This window comes from Acomys russatus, chromosome 17, assembly GCF_903995435.1.
Source record: "Acomys russatus chromosome 17, mAcoRus1.1, whole genome shotgun sequence".
Taxonomy (NCBI): Eukaryota; Metazoa; Chordata; class Mammalia; order Rodentia; family Muridae; genus Acomys; species Acomys russatus.
This window is the reverse complement of record NC_067153.1, coordinates 2,559,993-2,582,715: the sequence shown is the minus strand read 5'-3', so window position 1 is coordinate 2,582,715 and position 22,723 is coordinate 2,559,993. Positions and strand designations below refer to the sequence as shown.

At 37.4% G+C, this 22,723-nt stretch overlaps 1 protein-coding gene across 2 annotated transcripts in view; it reads right to left on the bottom strand.

Moving 5' to 3' along the window:
- The window catches only part of Vps13b (vacuolar protein sorting 13 homolog B), a 551,580-nt gene that overhangs the window by 477,835 nt on the left and 51,022 nt on the right, over positions 1-22,723 (bottom strand). For both annotated transcript variants that reach the window (XM_051159473.1, XM_051159472.1), the window contains exons 9-16: positions 18,507-18,602; positions 18,017-18,139; positions 17,437-17,574; positions 16,120-16,207; positions 15,164-15,355; positions 12,497-12,666; positions 9,131-9,325; positions 7,809-7,933 (exon numbers count right to left, since the gene is read on the bottom strand). In XM_051159473.1, coding sequence (XP_051015430.1) covers positions 7,809-7,933; positions 9,131-9,325; positions 12,497-12,666; positions 15,164-15,355; positions 16,120-16,207; positions 17,437-17,574; positions 18,017-18,139; positions 18,507-18,602 — 1,127 coding nt within the window. The remainder of the gene's footprint in view (positions 1-7,808; positions 7,934-9,130; positions 9,326-12,496; positions 12,667-15,163; positions 15,356-16,119; positions 16,208-17,436; positions 17,575-18,016; positions 18,140-18,506; positions 18,603-22,723) is intronic.

The following is a 22,723-nucleotide window of genomic DNA, read 5'->3' as shown; positions in this document are numbered from 1 at the left end:
GCAAAATCATAACCTCACAAACCCTCAACTTAAACAAACATCAAAATGAAAGGACTTAGCAGTCACTGGTCATTAATATCTCTGAACATCAATGGTCTCAATTCTCCAATAAAAAGACATAGACTAACAGAATGGTTGCATAAACAAGACCCAACCTTCCTCTGCATCCAAGAAACACATCTCACCCACAAGGACAGACATTTCCTCAGGGTAAAAGGCTGGGAAAAAATATTCCAAGCTAATGGTCACAGGAAGCAAACAGGTGTAGCCACCCTAATATCCAACAAAATAGACTTTCAACCAAAATTAATCAAAAGAGACAAGGAAGGACACTTCATACTCATCAAGGGTAAAATCAACCAAGATGACATCACAATTCTGAACATCTGTGCTCCAAATACAAGGGCACCCACATTTGTAAAAGAACTATTAACAAAGCTTAAACCACTCATTCATTCCAACACATTAATAGTGGGAGACTTCAACAGTCCACTTTCACTGAAGGATAGGTCTTTGAAACAGAAACTAAGCCGAGAAATAACATCACTAACCAACGCCATGAATCAAATGGATCTAACAGATGTGTACAGAACTTTCCACCCAAACACAAAAGACTATACTTTCTTCTCAGCACCCCATGGAACCTTTTCCAAAATTGATCACATAGTAGGTCACAAAGCAAGCCTCAACAGATACAAGATTACTGAAATAATACCTTGTATCTTATCAGATCACCATGGTCTAAGGCTGGACTTCAACAACAGCAGAAATAACAAAAAGCCTACTCACACATGGAAACTAAACAACTTTCTACTTAATGACATGTGGGTCATGGAAGAAATAAAGGAAAGAATAAAAGACTTCCTGAAATTAAAATGAAAATGATGGAACAACATACCCCAATTTGTGGGATACATTGAAAGCAGTGCTAAGAGGAAAATTCATAGCACTAAGTGCCTTTAAAAAGAAATTGGAAACATCCCACATAAGCAACTTAACAACACATCTGGAAGCCATAGAAAAAAAAAGAAGTAGAAACACCCAAGAGGAGTAGATGTCTGGAAATAATCAAACTCATGGCTGAAATCAATAAATTAGAAACAAAAAGAACAATTCAAAGAATCAACAAAACCAGGAGCTGGTTTTTCTGAGAAAATCAACAAAATAGACAAACCGTTAGCCAAACTAACTAAAAGGCAGAGGGACAGTATCCAAATCAACAAAATTAGAAATGAAAAGGAAGTCATAACAACAGACACCGAAGAAATACAAAGAATCATAAGATCCTACTTTACAGGCATATATGCCACAAAATTTGAAAATCTAAGGGAAATGGACATTTTTCTTGATCGTTTCCACTTGCCAAAATTGAATCAAGATCAGATAAACAAATTAAATAGGCCTATTTCTCGTATAGAAATAGAAGCAATCATTGATAGTCTCCCAACCAAAAAAAGCCCAGGGCCAGATGGTTTCAGTGCAGAATTCTACCAGACCTTCAAAGAGGAGCTAATACCGATACTCTTCAATTACTCCAAAAGATAGAATTGGATGGAACACTACCAAATTCTTTCTATGAGGCCACAGTCACGTTGATACCTAAACCTCACAAAGGCCCAACAAAAAAAGAAAACTTCAGACCAATTTCTCTTATGAACATAGACGCAAAGATACTCAATAAAATACTCGCAAAAAGAATACAAGAACATATCAAAGATATCATTCATCATGACCAGGTAGGCTTCATTCCAGGCATGCAGGGATGGTTTAATATACGGAAATCCATCAATGTAATCCACCATATAAACAAACTAAAGGAAAAAAACCACATGATCACCTCCTTAGATGCAGAAAAAGCATTTGACAAAATCCACCACCCATTCATGTTTAAAGTGTTAGAGAGATCAGGGATACAAGGCACTTATCTCAACATAATAAAGGCTATATACAGCAAGCCAATAGCCAACATAAATTGAATGGAGAGATACTCAGGGAAATTCCTCTAAAATCAGGGACCAGACAAGGCTGCCCACTTTCTCCATATCTCTTCAATATAGTTCTTGAAGTTCTAGCCAGAGCAATAAGACAAAACAAGGAGATCAAGGGGATCCAAATGGGAAAGGAAGAAGTCAAACTATCCCTATTTGCAGATGATATGATAGTGTACATAAGTGACCTCCAAAATTCCACCAGAGAACTCCTTCAGTTGATAAGCACATTCAGCAAATTGGCTGGTTACAAAATTAACTCAAAAAAATCAGTAGCCTTTCTATATACAAATGACAATCATACAGAGGAAGAAATTAGGAAATCTACACCCTTCATGTTAGCCACAAGCAATTTAAAATACCTAGGAGTAACGCTAACCAAGCAAGTGAAAGACTTGTTTGAAAAAACTTTAAGTCCCTAAAGAAAGAGATTGAAGGTGACTTGAGAAGATGGACGGATCTCCCTTGTTCATGGATCGGGAGAATCAACATAGTAAAAATGGCCATTTTACCAAAAGCAATTTACAGATTCAATGCAATCCCTATCAAAATACCTACACAATTTTTTAAAGACATTGAAAGGTCAATTCTCAACTTGATATGGAAAAACAAAAAACCCAGAATAGCTAAAACAATCGTATACAATAAAAGATCCTCAGAAGGAATCTCCATACCTGATCTCAAGCTGTACTATAGAGCAATAGTAGTTAAAACAGCATGGTACTGGCACAGCAACAGGCTGGTTGATCAATGGAATCGAACTGAAGACCCAGATATTAATCCACACACATATAGTCACCTGATTTTTGACAAAGAAGCCAAATCTATTCAATGGAAAAAGGATAGCATGTTCAACAAATGGTGCTGGTCTAACTGGATTTCTACATGTAGAAAAATGCATTTGGACCCATACTTGTCACCATGCACAAAGCTCAAGTCCAAATGGATTAAAGACCTCAATATAAAACCAGAGACACTAAATCAGTTAGAAGAAAAAGTGGGGAAGAGCCTGGAACACATTGGCACAGGAGACAACTTCCTGAACAGAACACCAATAGCCCAGGCCTTAACATCAACAATTAATAAATGGGACTTCATGAGGCTGAGAAGCTTCTGTAAGGCAGGAGACACTATCAAAAGAACAAAGCGACAGCCTACAGACTGGGAAATAATCTTCACCAACCCTGCATCTGACAAAGGTCTAATATCCAAACTTTATAAAGAACTCAAGAAATTAAATGCCACCAAACCAAATAACCCAATTGAGAAATGGGGCTCAGAATTAAACAGAGAATTCTCAACAGAGGAGTATCAAATGGCTGAGACACACTTAAAGAAATGCTCAACATCTCTGGTCATCAGAGAAATGCAAATCAAAACAACTCTGAGATTCCATCTTACACCCATCAGAATGGCTAAAATCAAACATTCACGTGACAACACATGCTGGCGAGGATGTGGAGAGAGAGGAACACTCCTTCATTGCTGGTGGGAACGTTAACTAGTACAGCCACTTTGGAAATCTATCTGGTGCTATCTCAGAAAAATGGGAATAGGGCTTCCTCAAGACCCAGCTATTCCAATCCTTGGAATATACCCAGAAGATGCTCCAGCACACAACAAGAAAATTTGCTCAACCATGTTCTTAGCAGCCTTATTCATAATCGCCAGAACATGGAAACAGCCTAAGTGTCCCTCAGTAGAAGAATGGATAAAGAAACTGTGGTACATATACACTATGGAATACTACTCAGCTATCAAAAACAAGGAATTCCCGAAATTTGTGGACAAATGGATTGAGCTAGAAATGATCATAATGAGTGAGCTAACCCAGAAGCAGAGAGACTCAAATGGTATATACTCACTTATAACTGGACACTAGCCCAAGGGGCAGGTCCCATGAAAGTCTGCACCTACCAGGAAAGTGGGATAGAGGTGAGAACATCCTATTGAGACTCTAGGTGAGAAAAATATAGGGGATGGGGAAGTAGGTGGATCCAGAGGGTCCTAGAAACCTACAAGAGGAACATTATGATGGGTGGATCTGAGCCCAGGGGTTCTGCTTGATCAAAGGCACCAACCAAGGACAAAATGTGCAGTCGTCATCATCAAACCCCTACCCAGATCTAACCAAGGGACAGAACATTCTCCACAGTTAAGTGGAAACTGGGGACTGACTTTCACAGGATCTCTGGTGCCCCATAATTGGCCATGTCCCTTTGTGGGGGAGGCCCAATGGCATTCGGAGGAAGGATAGAGGACTACCAAGAAGAGACTTGATACCCTAGCACCATATTCAGGGGGAGGAGGTCCCCCTCGGTCACAGTCATAGGGAAGGGGGATTGGGGTGAAAGTGAGAGGGAGGGAGGAATGGGAGGATGTAGGGGACGGGATAGAAAATGAGATGTAATATGAATTATTTTATTTTTCAATAAAAATGTGTTAAAAATAAAAATAAAATAAAATAAAATATACATGAAAAACAATTAGAGTTGCTAAAAAAGAAAGGAACTAAAGAAATGTAGTACTTAAGGAGAAAAGTTGTATAAACAAATATTTCAAAGCAACATGTCTTTGTAAAAAACAGAAGAATATCTTACAAGTTGTAGAGAGTGGCCTTATTTGCAAAACTGCAAAAAACAAGCAAAGAAATATCATTTTTGTATTTGAATGTGTTCAAAAATATTAAGTTCAAAAGGATAGTGTCACTCCCTGATGATTAAATATTCAAATATATGAGCCTATGGAAGCCTTCCTTATTCAAATAACCACAAACAGCATCTTCCTCATGAGTAGAAGACACCTCTGAAACAGCTGGTGAACTAAGAAAATACGGCAATCCTCAAAGTAACATGCATGCGACAATACCATAAAAACGCTGTGGTGGCTATTGAGTGGCCTTTGCTGCAAACACTAAGACATAAAAATGAGGTCAAGCTGTCTGCCCACAAAGAATTTGTCTAGGTACAGGTAAAACACAAAAGGGAAAAGCCATGAAGACGCCGTTCTCCACCTCAGCCTCTGGTTTGGCAGAGAAGTGTGGCAGAGGGGATGAGACAGCTATGTTGGTGTGCTATGTTCCACAGCTGGCAAACTGTGAGGGAAAGAGAGCACACGTAAGGGTGTGGTACAGAGCATCTGCTGGGGTACAAAACCTTGGAATTCACAGTGAGAAGCAAACAAGGAAGAAAGAAAAACATGGTAACAGAGAAAGAAGACAGCCCTCATTTCCAACAGCTATTAATAAGGACAGGAAAACCCATAATTTAGCTAGTAGATGGGGCCTCAATAATGTCCTAGTACAGGAAACTGGTAATCAGAGAATGCTTGGTAACTGGATTGCTTGAATCGGGAAAGAGACGCTCACATCTGGCGTGTGGGACTATGCAACATGGTGTAAATGGAGTAAGTATTATTCCATTCATTCCTCCAGTAAACAAAAGCCTCACAACCTGAGGCAGTATCAAGTTAACCAGCCTCTGACTGGCTTGTCCATATTGCTGTTGCAGGCTGAGCTCCTCAACTATATCAAGGCCTAGACGGCCTCCAGAAAACAGACAAGCATTTCTGAGAGAGCCGGATGTGGGAGAGAAAATGTTTGCTGCCCAGTTCATGAGGCCAAGTAGGAGTGTGCTCAGAGGAGAGTTAAGAGTGAGTTTGATTCACTCAGGATGTCAGGACCACTAGGAGCTCTAAGAACACTACTCCCCAGGTAGGATGTGATCCTAGAGGTAGGAGAGGTGATGGTAGATCTAATAACTCAGGCCATGTTGTGGTCTGAGTGTTAACAGGTCCCTTGGGTATTCCCATGTTTGGACACCTGCTTTCCTGCCAGTGGTGCAGTTTGGAAAGGTGGCCAACTTTCAGAAGGTGGAGCTGTGCTGGAAGAAGCTGCTCACTGGGGTGGGCGCGGAAGCTTTATCCTCCAGCTCTGCTTCCTGACTGGCTATGATGTGGTTGGCACTCTTCTGCTCCTGGCTCCATGCTGTCCCCAACATGACGGATGACATAGCCTCAAAGCAAGAACTAAAATAAACCCTTCCCTACTTAAGTTGCTTCTCATTAGTTCAGCAACAAGAAAAGTAACAAGACACCAAAATATAAAATGTGTTCCTCAAATGTTAAAGAAATCAAGATGGGTTTTTTAAAGGACAAAGCAAATGAAAGATTCACTCAACGGCGAAAGTGGCAAGATTTGGAGAGTCAGATACTGGGCTGCTAAGCTTCTGGAACAGTGAGGTGCCTGTTCATGTCTATTCAGAAAACATCAACAAGAAGGTTTTCTCACTGAGAAGCTAAATATTTTGTTGTGATTTTTTTTAGAATAAATAAGATAACCTAATTGAGATAACAGTTTTCTGAAGCACTTAGTAAAACTGATACGAACATATGAACTAAAAAAAAAAAATTCTGTAATCCTGTTTTGTTTTGTTTCTTTTTCATTGAGGCAGGGTCTCACATTCACTGTGTCGCTCTGGCTGCCGGATCTCGCTATGTAGACCAGGCTACCTTTGTCTCCAGAGTGTTACTATGCCTGGCCCACACGTCTTAACAGATCAGAATATAAAATATATTAGTATAAATGAAATATGCCATGTATATAGCATAACAAATGACATATGAGGAAAATGATATATCTACCCAAGAGACAATAAGAGAAACTTTAAAATGGCTTTATTTCACAGAATTTATTCAAGAGCTAATTATATTATGCTTTTTTAAAAAATAAACTTTGGATTAATGGGCAAATTTCTTGAAAAGGTGAACAATCACCTTACCAATTTTACTTTCAAATTGTACATTATTAAAGGAACACCGTATTTAAAAAAAAAATACCCATATCTGTTTTTCTGGAAGTTACTTTAAATGAAAGTCTACTTTAAATGAAAAGACTGAAAACAAGAATATCATATAAATATAAGATTACTAATTGAATACATTGAAATACATGTTTTAAATATAAAAATATTTCACTACAAGATAATTTCACATAAGCATATATCTTCTGTTTAAACAATTCTATAACATTAAAAAACATTTACTTTTAACTAAAAATACAATATAAAAATATTATCTTTCCTTGTAAAAATTTCTTAGAATTTAGGGAAATACAGCCTTCACACAGAGTAAACAATCCTGAGTAAAAATGATGGGGGTGAAAATTCTTGCAAGATGAAGTTACAAGCATGGCTGGGTGTCTTTATATGCTGGGTGTATTTACTGAGAAGCTGAAGAAGTGTGGAATTATCTACGAGACAAACCCCATGCACTGCACTTCTTCCACAAACCTGTGTAGCTCCCAGGACAGAAAGGTCACCCAGCATGTAGGCCCTGGTGCGCTCAAAGGCAGCAGCTTGAGCCTCTGATGAGAAGGAAGTTACTGCCCATCAATAGTCCGCCTGCTACAAAAGACCCTGGACACTAGCACACTGAAAGCAGGGAGCTGGCACGGTAGCTCAGCAGATGAAAATGCTTATCAGCAATCCAAAGATCTGAATTCAATCCCCAGCCCCACATAATAGGAGGGAAGTCACACCACAGGTGTCCCCTGACTTCCAAACAGGTACCATGGCACATGAATGCACAAACATACACACCACATGTACACACACAAAATAAATAGCAATAATGCTTTAATTTTTTAAATTTATAAAAATGGAGGTTCTCATTTCTTAGGTCTCAATAAGAATACAATTTCAATTTAAGATTTTGTATAAAACCAACACATGGCTATAAGATAGACACATTTAAAAAAAATTTCCAACCAGAAATTTTAAAATAAAAAATGAACATAAACCAGTTTAACAAGTAATTACTTACCAGAGAGCAGGGAGTTCGAGAAGTTTCCCATAAAGGGCAGTGCTGAAAGAGGGAATAACTGGTGCAGGGAAGAAGTAAGATCCGCCATGATCCAAACACGTCAGTCCTGCTTGAAAACCAAACACCTGAAACAACACAAGAACACTCAGAGTGGAGTGGGTAGGAGCAGATGTCAGGACCAGCTGCACCATACACGTGCTGCCACACTTGTTCCACTTCCCAAATGAAGCTCCTAGGAAACATGTTTTTCTGTTTGAGCTGGTTTGACAACAGTTAGTTTCAATACTTTAAAGTTAAAATTAATCTGAAGTGATGTCCAACTATTATTTAATGTTATATCTTTTTACATTATAAACATATAACTAAAGATTTAAGCACCAATATATCACTGAGAGTAGGGCTCTATCTGGGAAGGACTTTAATCTTTCTTATCAAGTCCGGTGCTCTTTTTGGGATGAAACTAGGCCACTTGAGATGACTTACCAGAGTAAAGTGCTTGCCGCGAAGCCTAAGGAGCTGAGTTCACTATCTAAAGCCCACCTAATGGAAGTATTTTTCACAAGCTGTCTTCTCACCACCACGTGCGCCCACATACATGGTAAGCTTGGTAGCAAGCACCTTTACCCACTGCGCCATCTCACTGCCCTATAACTATTTTTTAAATGTATTTTTTTAAGTTTGGGTGGAAGGACTAGGAAGATGGATTGCTCACAGGCATGAAGATATGAGTGTGGTCTCCAGCACTCATGTTTAAAAGCCAGCCACAGTGACATATGCCTGTAACCTTAGCCCGGAGCTCACTGGTCAGCCAATCCATGAGCTCCAAGTACAGCAGAGATCCACCATCAAGAAATCATGTGGCGAGTGACAGAAGACACCTGGTGTCAACCCCAGCCTCCCAGCCACATGGACAAGTGTGTGTACCCACACATGCCTGCACACAGACTCACCAAAACAAACAAAACAGTTCCCTTTATATCAAGAAACTGATGTGAGTCCAATAAGTATGTTAAGGTCTCGTTATGAAACACTATGCCTATATTAATATTTCTATTAAATATTATAAAACTCATCATGGTGGTATTTTTAAATCTTCAAAACTAAAAAATCAAAATTGCCTAACATAAACCTACCAATTTCTAAGAATCCAAAAGAAAGTTTAAAATGCCAACATTTTAATTATACAGCAGTAACTAAATCTTACTTAAATTTTACCTTATGAAATATTGATTCTCTAAAATTACAACCTTAAACACAAAGAAATTCATTTAATGTTCCTAAGTGAAGAGATACTAGCAAACAGGAAAATTCTCCTCCCATACCTTAAGGTAACAGTGGACATAGCAGTAATGAAGCAGATTCTCAGAAGGCTGAGCGAGGCTGCTGACCACATGCACCAATTGCTCAGCGTACATTGGAACGGAATGTTCCAAGTTAATTTTATCCACCAATATCTGAATGGATGGCAAAGGTCGAAGTGGCTGGAAGTTTGGGGCATTCGTGAAGTTACTTGAGTTCTGGAAAATAATGGTATTGACTTTACATTTTAGCAGAACACTGACTGATCAACCTCGATCCCGATCAACAAATTCCAGTCCCTCCTGCTTCACAGTGAGAAACCTAGCTAGAAATGCCTCTGTTAGAACTCCCAGGAAACAACAAAATACAAATGTCTTCCAGACATTCTAAGTATGCCTCGGCTTTTAAAGAATGCATTTTGGGTAAAAACTCTCTTTGTTTTGAGACAATCTATGTCACAAGCTGTTTCTCTAATCAAAAAGCCAGTAACATTGCAGAGAAACAATGTGGCTAATATTGACTGACTGAATATATTACCCTCACTATTTTTTTTCATCATCAGTAATTGTGAAACTACTTTCAATTCAGTTATTGCTTTGTTTTGCTTTCTAAATAACTTTACTTTGGATTCCTGTGGGGAAAAAAACTATACAATGAAGCCCACATGGATCCGAGGTGTGAAGGACAGTGAACGAGTCAGGGTAACACCTGCCCATCTGAACAACTCCGGAAGGCTGTGCCCTTTGCAGGCAAGACACCACTGGAGGACACCAACATCCTCCCTCCAGTCATCCACCTCTCTCTCTTTGAACTTCATAGGATAGAAGCACACAGAGTACCCACTGTGACTAAACATCCGTGGGAACTGTCTTTAAACAGAAACACAAGACATTCTGGAGTGGCTCTATTTGTTTCTGATTTTTTTTTTTTTTTTTTTTTTTTTTTTTTTTTTTGAAACAGGGTCTCTCTATGTAGTCCTCACTGTCCTAGAACTTGCTATGTAGACCAGGCTGGCCTCGAACTCACAGAGATCTGCCTGCCTCTATCTCTCAAGTGCTGGGATTAAAGGCCTGCAACCAGCAAGCCCAGCTCAATTTCTAATGATATTCTTTACCTGAATTGCTTCCCCTGATGTTGCTGGGGTTCAAGTCCATATGAAAAAATGCCAATGTCTTAATAAACTCTTAAGAGTTTACTGGCAAAAGCTGTTCTCCATTTTTCTGTGGTTTCTCCTTCATTTCTGAATTGCTCTTCTGTGAATTAACCAGCTCTAGGTCCCCCAGACCTTTAGCTAGCCCACCCTCTGTCTTCTCACTGCGGTGGTTCTCAGTGCAAGTCAGTTGTGCAGTCAATCTTTGTCCCTCTGTAGGGAAGACATTTCTTCCTTGGCTTTTGTTTGAAAAGATTTTAGGTTTTTGTCTTATGCAGTATGTGTGGATGTGTGCCTGGTGCCTACAGAGGTCAGGAGAGGGTATTGGGTCCCTGGAACTGGAGTTACAGAGGCACTAAGCTGCCATGTGTAGACCAAACCCGCTCCTCTACAAGAGCATCAAGTGTTTTTAACTGCTGAGCCATCTCTCCAGACTTTCTTTGGCTCCTTAAAAGGATTTTTGTTTGAAAATGACTTATCTAGGTGTATTTTTTTGTTATATTCATTTAGTTGTTACATAGTTTTGAGTGCTCTCTCCTGTTTCTATGTCATTTTTTTTTCTGCTGAACTTTTGCTTTTTTTTATTGAGATAGTCTCAAACCATAGATTTGTCCCTCATCCATATCAATTTTCAAAGGAAAATTACTAACAAGGAAACCTTACTGAGAAAGTGGCTCAAATCATAAAATTCCATTTAATATTAGCTAATCCTAAGCTGCCCTTGTGCAATGTAAATCCTTAGTCTTAGAGAACAGCACTGAAAGAGCAGAGCAGAAATTCACTACAAACATGGTGATGGTATCAACAGTCAGAATCAAACTCTGTCAAGTAAGCACTAAGCACACGCTGCTTTTCTTTGAGTCATCATAAGGGTGACATATCAGCAGTACAAACAAGTGTTCTGGTACTAAACTGGCCCAGTTCTGGTTCTAAATAGGAACAACATGACATGTTTAGATCATTGGCATCTCTCATTCAGGGAAGACATTCAAACTTTCTAAATACCACCCCTGGAGAACAGTGGGGGACCCACAAAAGATCTTAGCTGCAGCATAGGATAAATGCATGCTCTGTCACACATGATGTAAGTCACTTGGTTCTTTGACTAAGTGCTGTCGTGAGGGACAGAAGTTGACAACAATATGGATTTTGCCTTTGTTGTATAATTAAAAGATAAAGGGCAGTTGGTAATGATGAGATATGATAGATATTGATTCTCATTCAGAATTTTAGACTCAATAACATATAGGAAAGAGGGGCTAGGGAGATGGCTCAGAGGGTAAGACCCACATGGTGGCTCACAACCATCTATAATGAGATTTGATGCCCTCTTCTGGTATGCAGGTGTACTTGGAGGCATATACTATACATAGTAAATAAATAAATCTTAAAAAAAAAAAAAAGAAAGAAACAGGAAATATGTTTTCTACAAGGTTGCCAAATGCAATTAGCCAAAATATCTTGAACATTCATATGATCCCTGATTGTTTCGTAGTTCTTGCTGTATGAAATGTTTCTACTTAAGTGTAATAATATAAATGTATATGCCAAAAAAATAAAATAAAATCTTAAATTAAAAAAAAAGAAAGAAAAGAAAAGAAATAAAAGGCAGATGGGATGACTCAGCATGTAAGGGCATTTGCCTCTAAATGTAAAGACAAGAAAGGTCAGTCGATCCCTGGGACCCACATGCTGGAAAGAGAGAACCAACTCCTACAGGTTGGCCTCTGCCTCTAAAAGTGTGCTATGGCATAGAAGGCATAGAAGGCAGACACACACAAATACACAGAGAGAAAGAGATAGACAGAGGAGAAAAAATAAATGTTTTTTTTTTTTTAAGAAAGAAATAAAGTTCACTCAGCAGAGCTTTTGATTCCTTTTTTTTTAATTATTAGTTTTTTAGAGCTTTTGATTTCTTAATCCCTAAATGTATAACTGCTTGAAAATAAGACCTAAAGATAATAAAGCAGCTACCTAAGGTAATACAGCAGCAGATGACCTCACTTCCATAGGCCATATGCTTCAATATTTCTTTATACAGCCTTAGCTTAGCTTATTAAAATATTTACTTAATATTACCTTCTGAAAATCAGGAACTATAGTTGCATTGAGTTTACTCCATCAGGGGAAATGCATAAACAGATACACTTTAATTTAATAACCCAAATTATACATGCACCACTGAAAATATGTTACTCAGCAAAAAAAAAAAAAAATATATATATATATATATATATACCTTTCCTCCCTTGATGACAGGAAGCAAACGGTCAAGCAAATTGAATTCTGCCATGAAAATTGTGCAAGTACATTTGAGCAGAGTAACACTTGTATGCCGTGTAGGAATATACTCCTCCAAAGAAGTCACTTCCTCAGGATTCAGTATTGTTTCCTTTTCATCCTTACTTTCTAAAATGAAAGTCCAATGAAGAATATTTTAAATAAGTTAATTTTCTTAAACAACTAAAAAAACTGAGTTGATCAGTTCCCCAAATTTTAAGGTCAATTCTTCAACAATGAAACAGTCACAAAATATGTAAAAATTTCTGGATAATTTAAATGTATAAATCCTTCCTGCATAGCAATTAAATATTTTGTTTTAATACATCTTTTCAAGAATTGCCAATTCATTCCTTTAAAAGAATATCAATTTCTAGATATTAAAATATCATTAAAATTAAATATATAAAGATAAGACACAAACTAGAGAAAACTATTGGACACAAACAGATACAAAGGTAGAGACAGAGATCCCAACAAAGATAGGCTTTCGTTTGGATTTATTTTATGTATGAGTGTTTTGCCTCCAAGTATGTCTGTGTACCACATATGGGCCTGGTGCCCAAGAGAGCAGAAGAGGTTGTCAGAGCCCCCAGAACTGGTGTTCCAGGTGGCTGTGAGCTGCAAACTGGGGATTCGGACAAAAGCCTGAGTTCTATGCAACAACAAATGCTTTTAACTTAGAGCATCTATCCAGCCACCAAAATCGATAATTGTTAAAAATTTAAAACCTCCTAAAATTAATTAAGTGAAATGGTGCTGGAGTAATTTACCCAACATACCCAAAGTATGGCTTCTTCAAACAGCCAAACATTATATAAAAAGCTAGACAACATCATTAGGTGTCATATAACTGTAAATGAAATGGCAGTATAATAGAATCGCATACCCACTAGAATGGTTAAAATTTTAAAGATGAGAATTACTAAATTTTGACAGGCATCTGGGGGGAAGTCAGCAAACTCCTTCTGTAGTCATACTGTAAATAAATATTGGGTTTTGTGGGCCAGATCCTACAGTCTGTAACAGTTACTCAGATCTACCATTGTGGTACAAAGACAGCCACAGACAAAGAAAAGCCACAGGCGCGCCAGCAAATCTATATACAGGGGCCTTGATGGAGCTAAGCAGTTGCCTAGCATGTCTGAGGCCTTGGGTTCAAAGCACACATATACATTAGAGACATTCACATTTAAATTTCATGTAGCTTTAATATGTATAAAATGAAATTCTATAACTGTTTAATATATAAAATCATTTCTGCCTGCGCTCCATAAACATCTGGTAGCACATTATAATCTGATTAAAAGCAATGGGAAGTTTATATGAGTAAAATGGGTCAGCCATTCACAAATGCAGTTTGGAAGTATCTACTGACAGTGAAAATGCATAATCATTTAGCTACTGCTTGCTATGAAAACACCAAAAGAACTAGTAACTAATCAAATGATCATTGAAAGTAAAATGGACAAGTAAATTGTGTCCACATAAAAGAACCCTATACAGCAGTAAGAACATATATCTCACAAAAGAGCATATACCACAAATACGAAAGGAAAGCAAATGCTGTATGATTCCATTTATAAGAATTCAAACCAAGGTCGGTAGTGCATGCCTTTAATCCCAGCACTCCAGGAGGCATAGGCAGATAGATCTCGATGAGTTCAAGGCCAGTCTGAGCTACACAGCAAGTCTAATGCTATCTAAAGCTACATAATGAGACCGTATTTAAAAATAATTCAAAATTATTAATTCAAAAATTAATTATTTTAAATAATTAATTCAAAAATAAATAAACAGATGATGGATGGATGGATGAATGGATGGATGGATGGATGGATGGATGGATGGATGGATGGAAGGAAGGAAGAAGCATTCAAAAACTCAAAGCACTGTCAGAAGTTATATGTCTCAGCAATTACAAACATTTCCTGAACTTCCAGAGTAGCAAAATTTGGTTCCCAACACCCATCAGAAGGCCCACAATTCCTGTAAATCTAGTTCCAGTGGACCTAACCTCTCCTGATGCCTGTGGGTACCTGTAAACACATTACATACATTCATTCAAACAAACACGCATACCCATATAAAGTTAGATGAAAAAAATAAATAAATAAAAGTGAGGGCCGATGTCAAGTGCACTAGTGTACTGCGACTCCATTGGTGAGTTCTTAACCAGTGTCCCATGTACTCTCACTATGCTATTTTCTTCCTCTGTACAGTTATTTCATTTCAGTAAAAATAATTTATTTTCTAAACATATAATAACTATCTTCGTAGTGTGTTCATGTACAGCAAACTATTTTTTATCAGTAGTTCTTAAGTTTTCTTGAATGCTGAATCTGCATGTTCAGGTCATATTTCACAAATATGTACTGAAAAGACTATTAAAAAGCATGACAATGAAACCCTGACAAATATGACATATCAAGTTCTTATGCCAAAAACTTCCAAATTTCACTTTTAACATTTCTACAAACAAGTTTAGTCTCTAATTTGACATGCACACATGAAAGTCCAGACTAACAGGCAAAACACAACAGAGAGAGAGTAAACAACACAGGAAACAGATATTCTACACAGCCAGTGCAGTGTCTCAGCAACTAAGAACTCAGCCAAATCAGACCTGGCTTTAGCCTGCTGTACGGTTCGTACTCATGCTCCAGGGCACAGACAATCATCTTCAGCACCCGATGCACGGCACTGCTGTCCAGGCGGACATCCAGAGGGCCTACAACAAGGCTCTTGGTAGACTTTTCTTGCACTATTCCCAAATCCTCATTTTTTCCTGAAGAAAAGTCTTGCTGATTTGCTGCGCCTAGAAGAAGTCAATTTTATACTAGTATTATTTTAAGCTTCAATTAGACATAAAAAGTGAGTACATAAATGCAGTATGTAGTTCTGACTAATGAAAACTACACTTAGAAAAAAACAATGCAAGAAAGAAAAGCAAGATCTACTCATAGGCTCCTCTCTCTTTAAAGAAAGACCTGACCTTCAAGACCAACTCCAACGTCGTCAATCCTTCAAACAAGCTGTCATTTTCTAACCTGTGCCTCTCCTAGCTCCATATTTATACTACTGTTCCTAACATGTTTCATAATTAGCATTTACTCAAATGACTATTTGAACTGAAACAATTTATTTCTATTTTTTTTGCTCATAACAAACCATTTAATAAAACTATCAATATTGTCTTTGATATGTATTTTGTACAGAGAAGGAAGTACTTATATTTTCTGAAATGCTAGTGTAAAATGAAATTTTATATGCAATTTTTATATGTAATATGTATGAATACTAATATTAGTTAGATATTTTAAATGTACTTTCAAACAGCTACACAAGAAACAGATTTAAAATGCCAGAATCTATTAGAATAGTCAATTACAACTCTATAGCTTTATCTCAATACTAAAATTCTATTACAACTCTAAAATTAAACCATTCCCCCCTGCGAAATGCCTGAAGACAAATGTAAGATAACAGAACATACCCTGGCAAGGGCCCACTAACTCTGAAGATACCTTTATTTCCTGCTGCTTAAGAAAAGGTAAATACAAAGCCAAAAGAAGCCAATACCTTTACCACTGCTGTGCTCCATTGTATACAGGTAATCCATGTAAAAAGCACCAAACCTTTGCATACCAGCTATTTCAGTGTATGTCTCCTGCCAACAAGGAAACAGAAACAGAACATTGGATAGAAGAAAGCGGTAAAACACAATACATCTGATTCACAGCACTATGAGGACTGCATCAACTCAAAGGATTGCCAAAGCAAAACAAGAGAAGTAATCCAAAGAATTCACTCCTAAGTACTGTTCCCCTAATGCCGACCTCACCAGAGGCCAGCCATACTTGTAGCAGACATGTTGAACACGGTATTAATAATGCCTAGTCAATGAGTAGCGCCTTTGGCACTGTCACGCAATGGTCTAATAATGCACCCTCTCAAACAGAGTGAGTCCATAACTAATTCAATAGGCTGACAAGAAACATTTCAAACACAGACTGAAATGTGTGCTCATCACAACAGGAAACATCACTTTATTTTTAGTTTAACTATGAAAGCCAATCTCAATGAAAAAATTAAAATATAAATTATAAATTTGTATTATATGAATAAAAGGTAACTTTTAGATTTATTCATCTTAAAATCCACTAATATTCTAGAAGCATATTAATACGTCTTTGGAGCGGGGGTTGAGACAGTTTCTGTATATAACAGTCCTGGCTGTCCTGGACTCGCTTTGTAGACCAGACTGGCCTCGAACTCACGGAGATCCACCTCCCTCTGCCTCCTGAGTTGGGATTAAAGGAGTGCACCACCACGCTCAGCTATATTAATACATCTTACAAGAAAAACTGAAAAAATGACTGAAATGCATGCAGCGGAAAGTGAAGTTTGTTCCTTTTCACCAATCTCACAATTTAGAGACAAAAAAAATTAAAAGGTAATTAATTCTATGTGTTTCCTCCATTGTTAATTAACTGTGTGAAGTGTAAATACAAAGACTGTAGCATAACTCTGGTTATACTACAAAAGCTAAGCATTTCTGAACATCCCATAACTTTCCTCAGTGTAAAAACTGGACCAAAACATTCCAAATGTTTCAACAAACCATCAATGCTTAAAGAGACTGGGAAGAAAACAGCAATCACAAGTGCTCACCCAGTGCGTGCCCCTAACCACAACAAGTGCTCACCCAGTGCGTGGCCCCAACCACAACAAGTGCTCACCCAGTGCGCTCCCCCAACCACAACAAGTGCTCACCCAGTGCGCTCCCCCAACCACAACAAGTGCTCACCCAGTGCGCTCCCCCAACCACAACAAGTGCTCACCCAGTGCGTTCCCCCAACCACAACAAGAATTCAGCTCAAACATCTATCCCCTGACCTTATGGTGAGCTGCATCCAAGATAAACTCTGCACGGGTGCCATTGTTTTCTGGGCTTCGGTAATCAAACAATGAATTTGTAAGGTATGTCAAACCTTTTGAACTCAAATTTTCACCACAAATGAAGAAGCAGGCTTCCTGAAAAATTAATGTATAAAACTGAACAGGAGGAAAAGTCATTAGATTATTAAAGGAAGTTTTTTTATACTAAACTCATTTAGAACTCAAAAGAAACCACTAAAGCTTGAGGCCCCATAAAAAGGAAAGGAAGGCTATCCCCATGTGTATTGCTTATTTTTACAAAAAATATTAAATAAACAAAAGAGGAATTCCAAACAACTATCATAAACAACAAAGATTTATGAATGGAATATATTTGCAGCAATTGTCCAAGTGTTAAATACTATCAACTTTTTCATCTCTCCTGAGATATATAATTTCTTGCAAGGGCAATGGGGAAGGAACAGGAAAGACCCTCCTGAAGGCATGGCTGAGTGTAGCCAAGCAGCTCTGACATGGCTATTATTATACCTCATTATCTTTGCATTCTGTCTCAAATAAGGGGAAGATCTCAACTTACAGTTTCACTTCTATTCATATGCTCCTCAAAATCTTTAACACCCATAATTCCTTTTAGACACATGGCTCTGCAACCTACAAATCCAATCTGACAATCGAAGAAAGGCTCTCCCATCATAAGTGCCTGTAAGAGGAAAGGGAACATTAGAACTAAGAACTGGTAGTTAATAAAGGTGCCAGAGGCTTTCCCTGTCGACTTTCTACATAAAACATTTGCTTGGGCTGTTGCCTTTCAAATGCATTCAGGATGATACAGTCTGTGACATACACAGCTTTCTTGTCTCTGTGTCCTCGAACACCAACAGTGGGCACTCTGTGAACATCAAGCCTCCCACACCCACACAGACTTCAACAAATTCATGTTGCATATTAAGGGAATAATTATTCAAACCAAAAACACTGAGATAGCATGATTGTAAGACTATCCATCTATTTTACATACCCAGCTATAACAAAAGCCCATGTTAGCAGGTTTAATGCTGAAAGGTTACCTCAATTGTAGTTCCTTCTTGTTCCCAACACAAAACTTCCTTAGATTTTACTTTCTGTGGGCTATAATAGCTACTTTCAGCTTGCATTTCAGTGAGCTAAGAAATAGAAAAATATTAAGTAAATCAAAACTAGACATAAATAACAATGTCCTGTCATTTTCATTATGAATCATGAAAATAAGGCCAATTTTAAGATTCAGGAAATTTAATTATTAAGCAGAAAAACAGGTGCAAAAAAAGAGAAAAGGAAAAACAGCTGTTACAGATTATCCATGGACTACAGAATGGTCAAACATACTAGGCTAAACAAAAATACCACATTCTTAACTCCTTCATAGCACTTTAAGAAGTGTAAGCTACACACATTCACAGTCCCACTCATAAAATAGTTCAAGTAATCCACCAAAAATGTATCATATATACTATGGCTTTAATTCATTTGATTTTCTCATGTTTTCAAGTGTATAATTTCTATCATTTCCCAGATTCCTCGTGATCTTTAAAGGAAAAGACAGCTAAGGAGATGCACAAATAGATTGAGCAAGACTTTCTAGTTCCAAGGGGAAATAGGATCGCAGGGTTCACCGTCAAACTATGTCCCCTGCATTGTCACACAGACATATGCAGCTCTGCCGCAGCAAACACCCTCCACCTGCTGGGAAACGTGCACTAATGTGGGCAGTGACACAATGAAAACATTTTTGTTTCCCTCAAGCTTTTGTATATTATTTTTATGTATCAAAAATTATATAATTTTAAAAATGATTTCTCCTTTTTGATTGTTTTTGGTTGATAGGGTTTTTTGAGATGCTGTCTCCCTTGGCTGGTCTAGAGCGCACTGTGTACCCCAGGTTGGTGTGGAACTGGAAGCTAGGCCCTGCCTTTGGAGCCCCCGTGCTGGGGCCAGTAGAGTGCACCTTACCTTAAACTGCACTTCTCTGATCACAACAGAACAAGAAAATAAGGTTCAGGAGCTAAGTGGCGCCTAGAACTTATCAGCGCTGCATGGGCCTTTGCTCAGTGGTCTGGCTGACACACCTGAGAGCATCAACTGGTAGCAAATGCAGAAAGACAGGGAAAGAGGAAAGTTCTGCACTAAGCTGCAACTTTTCTGCAACTGTAAAATTCCTCCCCAGTATGAAAGGGTTCTTTCTTTAATTAATCTGTACCTCTTGGGTTTGGCAATGATTTGGTGTACTGTCATTCCTGTAAAGTGGGTATAAAATATCCTTCAAATTGAAATGCAAAGACAAAGATCACATTTTTAAAATTTAATTTAAGCCAAATAAAAGTTACTGAACTGGAAAGTTTTATTTTAAGCCTAACTACTTTATACTGAGAACCAACTTAGTTGTTCTCATTTACTCTAATAAATCTATTGTTTTTCTTTTATAGCATAAGACTTTATTTCTTATGTTTCTAGTAATGACATTCTCAAAGTTGTTATTTTTAAACATAATTCTAAAATCTAAAATATTTAGGTAAAATTGAATTTTTAGAACTCGATCAGCCTTCAGCTGTCTACAATTACTCTACAGAAAAAGCAATTAATTGATTAAAAGGACTTAAACATTACAAGAACTTAAATAGTACTACAAAAATGCTACATTTAATTTGGCATGATTTTTGTTGAACTAATATCAACTGTTCAAAATGCTAATATAGAAACATGACCTTATTTTCTGACCAAAATATAAACCACAAATTAAATCCATACATTCTTCAAGTCCGAGCTGAACCCTGAATTCCAATGTTTTCCTCCTACATGTCAACAGACTTTCCTTAGAGAAACCTTTGAGAGACACAAATGCTTTGCATTTTTAAAAATAATTACTAACTAATAACAAACACCATCCAATGGTCCATTGACATTTCACATATAAATGCTTAAACTAATTCTTTGGAATACAATTATTTTTATGGGTAAATTAAGAAAAATGTAATGCAATAATTTCAATTTTTAAAGTGAATGGGCAAAAATCATTACAAGTCTTTGACTTTCCTCACAACTTCTAAGTTTTAAAAAATGTGCCGTGAGGTGCTAGGTTTAACACTCACAGTGTGCGGAGAGCTTGTGAGGAGTGTGGATTATGGTGACTACCTTGATGCAGCAGACTATAAACAAGGCTCATAAAGTCTGAGCAGTTCAGTGGGTAACGCTTGAATTTAACAACATATAAAACAATGGGGAAGATAGGACAGCATAGAAAAAAACAAGTGTTGTGTTGCTGGACACGTAAAGTATGGGGTGTGCAAATGACAGCTAATTGCCATCGGCTCCTGAGGTCCCCATGAAGAGAGAGGGACAAATCTGATCCTCCACAGCATCCACACATCCATTCAACACAAAAATCAAAATGATCCAGCTTAAAAGATAATTCACATCATTTAATTTTTCTGTTAAAAAACTTCCTAACTCACTCAAAATAAAGACAAGTTTAAAGTGACCTAAGTGGTTTTCAACTGCACTGCTGCAAACTGCAAACCCCACCGCCCCTGACGGCTTCACACTATTTCTATATCAGCTCACTTTGTTCTAAACTAGCTGCCTCTTGAACACTTTGCACTATCCACACGTGCTGGTCATGAAATGATCATTCCCATATATCCAAAAGGCTTTCTCTTTCACACACCTTTGCTTAAATGCTTCCTTCACAAGAGGACCTTCCTCAGTCAGCCAACTTTAAAGGCAGAATCCTCTCCTTTTTAATGTAACACTATTACTTTCCTCTTTTTTTCTACCTAACACTTATTAATAAACACACTTCATATCTCACTGGCTTATAATTACAATGTAAGTTCTAACAACCTAGGTTAGTGACCATTTTTTTGTGAAGACAAAAATAACACGGCTGGCATTAATAAAATTTGAACCTGGGCAAAGCTGTGGGTGGTAATCCTAGCACTTAAGAGGTACAGGCAACAGGATCGAAGTCCAAGGTCATTCTCAGCTATTAAATAAAAACCTTGAGACCCGCCTGGGCTATATGAGACTCTGAGTCAAATAAAGAAGTAAGTATTTGTTGCAAAACTTAAGAACTGCTTACAGATGGCACGTATATGGGAACAGATTAGAAAGTTTAGTCTTTCAACTAAGCTTAGTAGGTTAGGGGTTAAGATGTCTTTAGATCAAGATAGATATCTATCATATCTCATCTCTATTAAACATCTATCTTGATCTAAAAACATCTTAACCCCTAACCTACTAAGCTTAGATAGGAAAAATGTTTACTTCAAGTTTGCCAAATACAAATGGTCAAATCACTATGAATGTAACAGTTATATAATTCCTGTTTGTCTCATGGTTCTTCCTGCTGTATGTAGTTTATTTTACTCATGTGTGATAATATAAGTATTTATGTTTATAAAAGAAACATAATAAAAAATAAAAAAGAAGAAAAAGAAGAAGAAAAAGCTAGGGAACAAATAACTCAAAATTCAAGCTGAGTTATATTTTAAAAGAAGGAAAGGCAAATTATTCTCAAAGAACATTTAAGGGGTACAAAAGTACTATTAACTATACTTAAACAAAAGAAAGTTCCCTTTTATTCACTGTAATCATACATGTTATATACTATATTTGAATATAAAATTTACATTCATTTATAATAAAGTAGTAAAATATGTTGAATACTGATAGAAATAGAAGAGGATTTAGATTCAAAATTGAACTGTTTTAAACAAAGAGAGAAGACAGAAAAATGGAGCCCTTTAAAAATAAAAAAATGTGAGCCAAAGAAATGGCTCAGCAGTTAATAAATGTGCTGCTCTCGCAGAGGACACGGATTCAGGTCCCAGCACCCATTTGGTGGCTCACAACTATTCTAACTCTAGTTCCAGTGGGTCCAGGGCCTTCTGACTTCAATGGGCATCAGACACACATAGTGCACATAAACACATGCAGGCAAACCACTCATAAAAATGAGATAAAACAAGTAAAGATAAAAATATATTATAAGTGTTGGCAAAGATGTAAAGGAAAAAACGTCATGATGCTACTGGTAAGAATGCAAAATAACATGGCCAAATGGACAACAGCATTGAGATACCATGGAAATGAAAAATACAACTACCATATACGATCCAGTAGCCCACTTAAGACAAATACTCAAAGAGCATGAGCTTAGCGTACTAAAGAGATATACTTCCACACCCATATGTATTATGCCACTGTTTATTTCCAATAGCCAAGATACAGAATCAACCCAGAAACCTGC